General features: G+C 41.8%; 1 protein-coding gene across 1 annotated transcript; it reads left to right on the plus strand.

The window, feature by feature from the left end:
* The first annotated feature begins 9,149 nt into the window (after positions 1 to 9,149).
* Positions 9,150 to 10,243, plus strand: LOC134667133 (uncharacterized). The gene has a single exon (XM_063524417.1). The coding sequence runs from the start codon at positions 9,182 to 9,184 to the stop codon at positions 10,211 to 10,213; it is 1,032 nt and encodes a 343-aa protein (XP_063380487.1). The 5' UTR covers positions 9,150 to 9,181; the 3' UTR covers positions 10,214 to 10,243.
* The last annotated feature ends 1,629 nt before the right edge of the window (positions 10,244 to 11,872 follow it).

Genomic DNA, 11,872 nt, shown 5'->3' on the forward strand with positions numbered 1-11,872 from the left:
AAAGTCTGGAGACGGTATTTGATTTGAATAATGTTTTATTTATCCATAGGCCAAGCAATAAGAAGTTATAGAGGGAAATGCTAGGAACACAATTTTTGACTACGTAACTTTGTTTGGACTAGTCAGGAGGTGAACATATCAAAAGTCCCCGGCCGTAGCCCCGGTGCTGGGGGGTAGAGGGGGGAAAGAAGGTCTCATTTTTCGGTTTTTCACTTATATCTTGGAAATTTTGCGTCTTATCGACATGACTACTAAGACAAACCAAAAGCTGATAAAATTTGTTACAAGTTTTATTCAGTCAAGTTTTTCGATATCTTGAATAGTTTTTGAGATATCCGCTCTTGAAAGTTTATTTAGGGCTTTCAATTTTATCTTGATATCTACATTAGTGACGCTGCTAGACCGTGTTTGGTATCATTTTCGTATAAATCGGGGGTGCTGAATTCAGTTTTGGTATCACATTGACACCATTCCTAAGAAAAAACATATAAACTTTAAACAAATACCTTTTTTTTTTAATTCCTCTTCACGCTTAAACCGCTCAACCGATTTAATTGAAATTTGGTATACAGATATTTCGAGTCCCAAGACAGGACATAAGATACTTTTTATCTCAATAATCATGCTTTAAAGTTGTGAAATGGAGTATGGGGGGAATTCAACTTCGTCAACGAAACTGAATTCCTGAGGTTAATACTGCTCAAGGTAAGGTTTGAAGTCATGTTTGGTATCACTTTCATCTAAATCACAGATGTATTCCGTCCTAAATTTCATCTAAACCGGTTCAGCGGTTATTGACTCCCCATACAAACTTCCACCCCACTTTTCACACCCTCAAAAGATGCTTTTGGTTATAAAAACTATCCTATGTCGTGTGTCGAGATTTAAACTATTTCTATACCATATTTCAACGAAATTGGTTCAGCGGTTTAAGCGTGAATAGGGAATTAAAAAAATATTTATTTTTAAATTTTGGTTTTACTTCGGAATGGTGTCAATGTGATACCATAAATGAATTCAGCACCCCCGATTTATACGAAAATGATACCAAACATGGCCTAACAGCTTCACTGACGTAGATATCAAGATAAAATTAAAATCCCTAAATAAACTCTCAAGAGCGGGTATCTCAAAAACTATTCATGATATCGAAAAACTTGACAGGATAAAACTTGTAACTAATTTTATCAGCTTTCGGTTTGTCTTAGTAGTCATGTCGCTAAGACGCAAAGTTTCCAAGATATCAATGAAAAACCGAAAAATTCGACCTTCTTACCCCCCTCTACCCCCCAGCAGCGGGGCTACAGCCGGGGACTTTTGATATGTTCACCCCCTAACTAGTCCAAACAAAGTTACGGAGTCAAAAATTGTGTTCCTAGCATTTCCCTCTACAACGTTTTTTGAGCATTCATTTCTTGACCTACCAAGTATTCAAAATTATTATGCATAAAATGCGTAAGCGTTTTGTTAACTTCAACATTATACACATTTTTTATATGTATGTAATTAACATTGGTAATTGGTACATATGTACTTTAATAGGTACCTAGTTACCTATTGGAAATATAACTTCTTTATAGACCGACCGCTATGAGTCCTCGCCTGCGCGGTACGGGGGCGACGGGGAGTGACGACTAATAGTGACATTCCATTTCCAACTGCAGCTGCAACACAGTTCATTTTACTATGGAAATTGACAATGACAGCGACGCGTTCAGTACCGGTAGTGCAGCTGCGGTTAGAAATGGAATGTTACCATAATGGTGGCGGGGAACGTGCGGGCGGGTATGCGCCTGCCGCGTCTGCCTGCTGCCTGCTTTTTAGGTACTCACACGACTTGACTTTGGTTATAGGTCTCAGTCCATGTTTCAGCGCCTTAGACTTTGCCATCACAGAACGTACATTTCAACGCGTTTACTTTATACGGGCACTGCATTCATAACGTTATTAAATGGCTCTCTGGACCAAATAATCGTACTGCTCAGATTATATTCTAAAGAAAGACCCAACTCTGCACGGGTTTTGCAGTAAGTACCTATCTAAGAGTAGAGGTGTCACCACAAACGTATTTTTTTATAAGAAATATAACGTGTGGCCCTTTCTCACTTTCTATCAAAGTCGGTGCAAAACTTATTTCATACAACCTTCAGCAAAGCAAAGTTAAAACATATCGAACAAAGGCATTGCACACCCCATAAGTAACACTTTCACCGTACTGGAAACTATAACACGTGTCGTCGACTTTTCCGAGTTATAAATTCTCTGAAATGTCAAGGAGAGCGTCCAATGTATTCAGGAGTGTCGTTTTATCGGCAAATATATCATGTTTCCGACGCTAAGGATGATTTATGTATGCTCTGAAATAACAATTCAATTCAACGTACACTACCTAAGTTGTGGAATCTGGTTCCTATTTAATTTATGTACAAGACAAGACATCTAAGAGACTAAATATGTTTATTTGTATGAACTCCAATGTCTAATGAAAATACCTACAAGGAAAAATGTATTCCGAGAATTGGGTCATTCACATTATAATGTAATCTTGACTCGTTCGCGTCTTTACTGTAGATACCGCAAAGTTAAGAGAATCAAAATGTAATTCCCTTTAGGATCCAACTGAAAAACGATAAGTACGATTCCAATTTAATGACAAAGTGAACTCAACATGCAACAAGAAACGGAGAAATGTTGCTCGAGCTTTGCGCAGTTTTACTATTTTGTGCAGTAAAAACTTTAAATGTACGCCTTAAAAGGGGAACATACTCGTAAGTATTTGACATGTTTACGTAACATTTTATTTTTAGTAAGTAGTAAGAGCACCCTAAACCGGCGAGCGTGTATGAGGAATATTATGAATGTGAAGGAAGCGAAAGAGGTATGTCAGGATCATAGCAAGTGGAAATCCGTGGTCTCTGCCCAACCGCTCCGGGAAATAGGCGTGATTATATGTATGTATGTATGTATGTATGTAAATAAATTTAACACAGCTTGTAAAAATTTCATATAAAATCTATAATGCATAGCATAGCTACTGGTAAAACAATAACATAAGTATCATTATTCACTTTGCATTCATTTTCTGTTTATTATAAAGCTTTATTCACACCCTCCCAAAGCCATTTCCAGGCAATCCTCTCACAAAACTCACGTAGCTCCCACATTTTCCTAAGTATCTTGTGGGTTCACTCCGAAGCACCTTTTATCTCGTTCGGCTAATTCCGAGACACATCTGGCATCACGTCGGGCATGCATCGCTCTTAGCGCCACCAGTAACGAACTTAAGTGAAGTTAATGACTTCCAACTCAACTAACTTGCCTCGCCTTCGTTGGAGTTGCCTCGGAATTGTTGTGTAACTAGCGTTAACTTGACCCGCAATCGGAAGATACTGTAGAGCAAATACTTCTTTAAAAATGTGCTTCATTTTATCAGGAACATATTTTTAATTATTATGTTGGTTAATATGAGAAAACGAAGCAAAATTTTAAACGGTTAAGTTAATCGTACCATAAGCTTTTGAATGAGGGTGTTATATTGAATTATCTAATGTTTTAAATGCGTCTTTTTGGGTGACATCGTCACTGCGTGACAAAACCCCTTAATTTTTTTTTTAAATGCGTCTTTTCTGTTTAGGCAAGTTGAGAATATTTTGTGTAACTGTTTCGGCTCCTACCACCGAAGGGGAAGCGGGGACCGTACACCGCTAAACCTGTTGACCACTGCCGCGCCCCGCCGCCTCTACTTACATGCCTAGCCAACCATTAGGCTCTGAGATACACGCTCATGTGCGCGTCATACACGCAAATATATTTTATTTACATACATTTAATCTTAAGTACCTTTGTGGAACCTGAATTAGAAGCTTTTTTAAGTATCTGCGATTTTTATTTAATACTCAAGACTCCAAGCTTGAACATGGTGACCCATCGACGTGATTAATACGCAACGATTGCTTCTGCCCGAGTCGAACGGAATTTCTACGTGTGAAGAGAGCAAAGGTCACGACAGCTACAACGTGGCAGAAATTGGACATCCCGGCGTCAACGCAGTATTCTGGACTTACGACGCCTATTGGACTGTACCTATCCACGACGCCAGTTGAACTGTACAAATATATTCGGAGATTTACGACGCCATTTTGGACGCTGCAGACACCCTTACTTCAAGCCCGCCGGTCAGAACTACGCCGCAGCCAAGGTTTAGCAAGGGAAGTGCACCATTCCTTCTTATTTCCTATTTTTCTGCTCGTACTTTCCTCCACCTACTTGACTTTGAGCTTTGCCATCTTCACCCTTTGCCGTGCTTGAGTTTAATTGTATGCCATTTTATTGCACTAGTGACGCAAGCATTTTCTTAGCACGTATCCTCATTTAATAGCTAGTGTCAGTGAAATAATCTGATCGCTGCTTTATAGCCAAATTTAAAACTTATAGCCTTTTACGCAATTTAAATAGGCATTTTAAAACTATTTAAGAACAGAAACGCTTATTTGAGTGACATTCTTATTAGTTAATTTCTTCACCTTAATTTCAATCATTCCGTTATTTCATAAAGCATACTCCTACTTTGTGCTATATAGAGTACTGTCTAGCGATTTTACTAATTACGCACAGTTAAATCTCAACGCAAAAAATTCCATTGCATTCCATAGTAACACAAGTGTTCATCGTGTTACAGATAAGAACCGGTCGCATCGCGCCCGGCAACAGCTACTCAGCTGCAGCTGCGTTGCGTTTTCTGCTGACTCCTGCATTCCGCACAGCACTGTTGCCGACCCAGCCAACCACTGTGACTGCGAACATAGGCCGGAAAATTTACGTATTTATTCCAATATTTTGATTTTTGATTTCTCATTTCCTCATTCGCTGTTTTTAATTTAAATCAGATTTATTAAAATGGCTACGTTGATCCCTACTAGAACGTCCATTAAGGGACGTATTACTAAATTTAAAAATTACATTGCAGAATTGAATGCTCAGGATAATATTTCCTCAAAGGATGTAGACGAACTTTCGTTGAAGTTGGATCGTTTTCGTGGTATGTTCACACAATTCGACCAGATCCAAACTCAAATAGAAATTGCGACTACATCAGATATGCAGACCGAAATTGACATAAGAGAAGAGATGGAAAATGATTTTATTTCTCTTATTGCAACGGCTCAGAAAATTATTGATAAGATAGCCGAAAGATCTGATTTCGCCAGCGTAAAGTCTGAAGTTCAAAGCAACTGTGGTCATGACAATACATGCAACGGTTTAAATTTTCGGTTGCCTGTGATTAAAATCGCTAGTTTCGATGGTTCGTATTTTAAGTGGCTCGAATTCAGAATTCAGAAGAGACACATTTGATTCACTCATTCACAGTTCCGACAACATCAAGCCGATTCACAAATTTCACTATTTAAACTCTTATTTGGACGGTGAAGCGGCTCAGGTGATTAGCAACTTAGAAGTGTCGGACAGTAATTACGCTGAGGCCTGGCGTCTTCTCTGCGAGAGATATGACAATAAAAAACAGCTGATTAGCAACCATTTAAACTCTTTGTTTAACTTGCAACAGATTGGTCGCGAATCGGCAAAGTCCCTGCGTTATTTAGTGGATCATGTGTCCAAAAACCTACGGGCTTTAAATACGTTGGGCCAGCCCACTGATAAGTGGGACACGCTTCTTATACATATGGTCGCGAGTAAACTTGATAGTAATACGAGTTTAAAATGGGAGGAATATAAAAGTAATTCATTTTCAAATGACGATATGCCGTCATTGGCCGATTTTAATCGCTTTTTAAAGGGACGTGCTGACGTTTTGGAATCGGTTCAGCGTAATAAATCTGATAAGCCCATCACTAATAATAATAATAAACGCGAACCGGCTGCCTCGCCTCATAATAAACGCGAGAAGTCTAGCACCAAATGTTTTGCGGTTTCAGCCACTCCTGCTGCTTCGGCCTCGGCCTCTCCTCCTGCCTGTGTGTTCTGCAGCGGCGAGCACCGGATTTACGATTGCTCGTCATTCCTGTCCCTGCCAGTTGAAGACCGGATCTCCGGAGCGTCAAGGTTACGCCTTTGTCTCAACTGTTTGCGGAAGGGGCACACTTCTCATCGCTGCAGAGTAGCTCCGTGTCACACTTGTAAGAAGCGCCATAATACTTTGTTGCATAGGGAGACTCCTCAGGTTGCCGCTGCGCCCGTAGATGCGCCTCCGCCGCGTTCGGAGCCCGAGCTCGGGCTGTCGTCGAATATGACCGTGTCGCGCTCAGATCAAATACTTTTACCTACCGCGTATATTGACATATATAGCCCGGCTATTAATGATTATGTAACAGCGCGCGCGTTTTTAGATTGCGGAAGTATGACTTCTGTTGTGACAACCAATTATAAACAGAAATTGCAACTCGCACCGCTGCCCAGTAATACAAAGCTGTTCGGATTATCTGACGTTCCTATATCCAGTAATCCCGAGCGTTGTTTTGTGCAAATTCGGTCTAAACATGATAAAAATGCTAAATTCGATATCGCATGTTTAGCACTGCCTGTGATTAATAGCACTTTGCCACTAAAGCATATCGATGTGTCGGGCATCAAGAGGCCATGTAATAAAAAACTCGCCGATCCTAATTTTAATCAGCCCGGACCTGTAGATATTTTACTTGGCGGTGACGTTTTCTGGACTTTGGTTGGAGGCGAGCAAATTGATTTAGGGCACGATACACTTGTTTTGCGCAAATCAAAACTAGGTTGGTTAGTGGTCAGTAAATACAATGCATTTTCAATGTCTAACGAAAAGTCGTTCAATTCTTTTTTACAATGCAATCACTTGTACACAAGTGATAATCTCGACGACTCGCTTACTAAATTCTGGCAGCTGGAGCAAGTGCCCCAACCTAGTCAACCGTTTACCGATTTGGAGGCGGAATGTGAGCAACATTTTGTCACTCACACTTATCGTGACGATAACGGTAGGTTTCACGTGCGTCTGCCATTAATTACGGAACCCGATTGTTTAGGGGACTCATATCGCTTTGCTAAAAAACGGTTCTTTGCATTAGAGAAACGATTTAAACGCAACCCTGAGTTGAAATCGGCTTACGAGCAATTTATAAATGAATATGCCGAGTTAGGCCATCTCTCTGTGTCCGATTCTGACATTCCGGATCCTTCCTTTTTTGTGTCACATCATTGTGTGCAAAAGCCCTCCAGCGAATCTACGAAGCTAAGGGTCGTATTCAATGGTAGTGCCCCCATCACGTCTGGCTATTCTATAAACGACCTGCAGATGGTTGGGCCAACGATTCAAGACTCGCTGTTTAATATCCTCCTGAGGTTTCGTACATACAAATATGTTTTAACTGGGGATGTCGCTAAGATGTATCGGCAGGTCCTGGTTCAGGAATGCGACCGCGATTTACAATTAATTCTTTGGCGCTCCAATGAGAACGAACCTTTAAAGACTTTAAGGCTTAACACGGTCACTTACGGATTTTCAAGTGCTAGTTTTTTGAGCACACGCTGTTTGTGGCAGTTGGGCGAGGAATGTGCAGATGAAAAAATTAAAACCATCATCCAAAATGATTTTTTAGTGGATGATTTATTAACAGGGTCAGACACAGAGGAGGAATTACGTTCTATTAAAGAGTCGGTTGAGCGTGCGCTAGCAGCTGGTTGTTTTCCCCTGCGCAAATATCGCTCAAATTTACCGTCAATTTTGCATGACTCACAAAACGATAGTGTAGGTATAAATAAAGGTAGCTTGATCATTAGCTCGTCGTCGCACACGCTAGGAGTGGGCTGGGATTCTGAGGCAGATATCATTCATTTTCCTACTCAATATTCTGCCAAGGACGGCCATCCTACGAAACGTTCAATTTTATCGGATTCGTGTAAAATATTTGATCCCTTAGGCCTCCTGTGTTTGCTGACGATTATACCTAAAGTTTTAATTCAAAAATTATGGATTGAAAAAATCGACTGGGATATTCCCGTGCCGAGTTACATAAACGAGTCTTGGCAGGACTTTATAAACGGGTTAGCGTCTTTAACTTCGTTCCAAATACCTCGTCATGTTCTTTGCGACTCGCCGACGCATATCGAGATGCACGTATTTTGTGATGCAAGCTCAGTTGCATACGCGGCCTGTATTTATTTAAAGTCCACTAATGAGAAGGGCGATGTTGTAGTCAGGTTGCTGTGCGCCAAGGCCAAGGTCGCGCCGGTCCAGGCTACGACTATTCCTCGATTGGAATTATGTGCTTGCCTTCTAGGCGCGCAGCTCGCGTCAGCTGTTTCTAAAACGTTGCGCTGCCAGATTGCGCAGAAATTTTATTGGACTGACTCGTCAATTGTGATCGCATGGCTTAAAACTAATCAAACAAAATTAAAAACGTTTGTCGCCAATCGCGTGGCTCATATTTTAGAACTCACCGATGGCAGTGAGTATCGTCACGTTCCAACCGCTTTAAATCCGGCTGACTACCCATCTAGAGGGGTCGAAGCGCGTCGCTTATCTGATTTGCACATGTGGTGGAACGGGCCATCTTTCTTGCACGAGCCACAGAATAACTGGCCTCAGTTTTCCTCAAACTCGGAGCTCGATTTACCCGAGCTAAAGGTTAACGTCGCGATCACTAACGATTCCCAAAAAACTGACTTTATTGATTTCGATCGATACTCGAAACTCAAACTTTTACAACGTGCGGTAGCTTATATGCTTAGGTTTGCGCATAACTGCCGTGTTTCATCTAATAAAACTACCGGTGTGCTACAACCTGAGGAGCTCGAGGTTTCCTTTAAAAAATTAGTCGCTATGTCACAGCAGGCTAGTTTTCCTCACGAATTGAAATTGTTGCGTGACAAGCAACCTTTAGGCCCTAAAAACCCTATTTTATCGTTGAACCCGTTTTACGATGATGACGACAAGCTTCTCAGAGTTGGTGGACGTCTGTCCTCGTCGTTTTATCCATTTGACAAACGCCACCCAATGCTCTTACATGCCAAACATAGTTTGACTAGATTGTTGTTTCAACAGGAACATATCCGTCTCCTGCATGCTCCTCCTCAGCTGCTTCTAGCCGCCATTCGCGAGTCTGTATGGACCGTATCGGGGCGCACACTTGCGCGCACCGTATCGCAACAATGCGTCACCTGTCGCCGCGCAGCTGGCAACACTTCTGCTCCCTTAATGGGCACTCTGCCTTCTCAGCGCGTAACGCCTGATTTTCCCTTTATTAGTGTCGGCGTAGACTTCGCAGGTCCGTTTATGATTACGGACAGGCATGGCAGAGGTTGCAAAATAACAAAGTGCTATTTAGCTATATTTGTTTGTTTCCGGTACAAATGTTTGCATTTAGAGGCAGTAAGCACGCTGTCGACGGATTCTTTCATTCTTTCGCTGCGACGTTTTATCTCTCGCAGAGGGCGACCTCGCGAGATCTTCTGCGATAATGGACGTAATTTTTTAGGAGCGGCCAAGGAAATTAGCGATTACCTTACTTCAAACTCAGACACGGTTTGCAATTTTGCAGCAAATGAGGGAATACAATTTAAATTTCAACCGGCATATGCTCCTCACTTTGGTGGTTTGTGGGAAGCAGGAGTCAAATCGGCAAAATTTCACCTCAATCGTATATTAGGTAACGCTCATTTAACATATGAGGAATTGGCAACTCTCTTTAGTCAGGTGGAGTCCATCCTGAATAGTCGTCCCTTGTGTCCTTTGTCGTCCTCTCCAAACGATTTCCAACCCTTAACCCCAGGTCACTTCATCATCGGCCGCGCGCTCACTTCGTTGCCGTCGCCCCACCTCGCGGATATAAACCCAAACCGTTTAGATAGGTTTCAGAGGCTCGAGGCATTAAGACAGCACTTCTGGCGGCGCTGGCAAATGGAATACGTCTGCGAGCTCCAGCAACGGACGAAATGGCGTGTTCCAGGACGAGCTCTTCAACTGGGTGACCTGGTCCTAATCAAGGAAGAGAATACTCTTCCACTGCACTGGCGGCTTGGACGAGTCGCCAAATTGTTTCCTGTCGCTGACGGGATTTCGCGAGTAGCTGAAGTTGCTACTGTAACGGGCACCTATAAACGAGGTGTGAAGTACCTCTGCCCTCTGCTGGACGAGACCCATGAAGCCTTGAAGGCTGACGCCTCCAAGGGCCCCCAGGATGTTTCGGCTCCTACCACCGAAGGGGAAGCGGGGACCGTACACCGCTAAACCTGTTGACCACTGCCGCGCCCCGCCGCCTCTACTTACATGCCTAGCCAACCATTAGGCTCTGAGATACACGCTCATGTGCGCGTCATACACGCAAATATATTTTATTTACATACATTTAATCTTAAGTACCTTTGTGGAACCTGAATTAGAAGCTTTTTTAAGTATCTGCGATTTTTATTTAATACTCAAGACTCCAAGCTTGAACAGTAACAAATATGAAATTTTTGATGTAATCGTTTTTAGACAGTAAGTAATTTAACCAGAGAACGAAGCCAAGATGACTATAACCGCCTTAAAATAGTAGATTGTTAACCAAGGATGGAAAGGCATCCATTTCTGTCGAGGTAGTTTGGCGCTCGAACGCAGTGAGAGCGCCAATAGTCCCGAGACAGAAATGGTGCCTTTCACCCGAGTTAAACACTCTACTTTTCATATCGAATGCGAGGAAACCAAACAAGACAAGGCAATTTCGCAAAATCAGTAATGGAAGTAACTAAGTATCTACGGCCATGATTTATTTTCCTTAGGACTCAAGTACTTGCAATCGGAGACTTTACAGGTGTGATTAATAACCCCTAGCGAAAATCATTTAGATTGCAATATTTACGACATTTTTTAACAAACTGCAGTAATTTTTAAATGATTTGTTCATTATAGTATGAAAATGATTTGTTCATTATAGTAAGAAGAGTGGCTGTATAAGATTCTGCCTTTGCCCATTTACGCAAGTGTAAGGTTTAAAAAATATTTTTGTTGTATTCCTTTTGGTTCCCGCCTTTTGAAATCGAGTAAATAGAATTCAACGAAATAAACCAAGTATAAATAATTTGTTGTCAAAAAAAGGATCAACGTGGGATTAATAAAATTAAACAATTACCAATTGTACCAGGCGAGGAAATAAAGACACTATTTTTCCATTTTGTTTCCACCCAGTTGTTCGTGGGACGGGGACGCAGAGGAGTACACCACTTTTCTGCACTAGAGCATGAACGTATCACTTTCTGCGCACCTTTTAGAACAACGACGACCCACTTTCAGAGCATGAGATATGAAAAATAAAATGTAAAGTAAGTTTGACCACAGAATAAATAATAGCACTAGGTACAGAAGACTCACTCTCTAACTAAACGCGTCTGTTACGATCAGCACAGATATGGCCGCTATAGGTGGCGACAGCGCCACGCACGGCTTATGTCAAACCCCAAAATTGGGGTCGAACGGATGTACTTTTACCTATAGCAAAGCGACAAAATCACGGAGCCACACCTGGGGCCAAATTCGACATGTGCAACTGTCAGATTTCGCATCCACGTCAAATCAACAGTTGATTTTATTGCATACTGAGTGTTGATTCTATCAACGGTGGATAATATCATTTGGTACAACCAAAACTCAACTTTAAACTAAGGGTAGTTCGGTTTGGTTTGCTTGTCACCCTGTGGATTGTTAATGTCAAATTTTGACATTGTACGTATTCGAGAACTTATGATTTTTCCCACATCAACGGGAGATCAACACGATACGTCAAACGTCGCTTGTCGAATAGGGGTCCAGGTTTGACACAATATTTTGCCACCATCGACACCACATCACTAGCTGAAACTTCATTCACGCAACTCAGCTGTTACCGCTACCTGACTCGGCTGACGCCGAAAC

This window comes from Cydia fagiglandana, chromosome 9, assembly GCF_963556715.1.
Source record: "Cydia fagiglandana chromosome 9, ilCydFagi1.1, whole genome shotgun sequence".
Taxonomy (NCBI): domain Eukaryota; kingdom Metazoa; phylum Arthropoda; class Insecta; order Lepidoptera; family Tortricidae; genus Cydia; species Cydia fagiglandana.

What these genes read in the sequence shown, in the direction of transcription:
- LOC134667133 (XM_063524417.1), top strand. Translation starts at nt 9,182, where the DNA reads ATGGGCACTCTGCCTTCTCAGCGCGTAACGCCTGATTTTCCCTTTATT.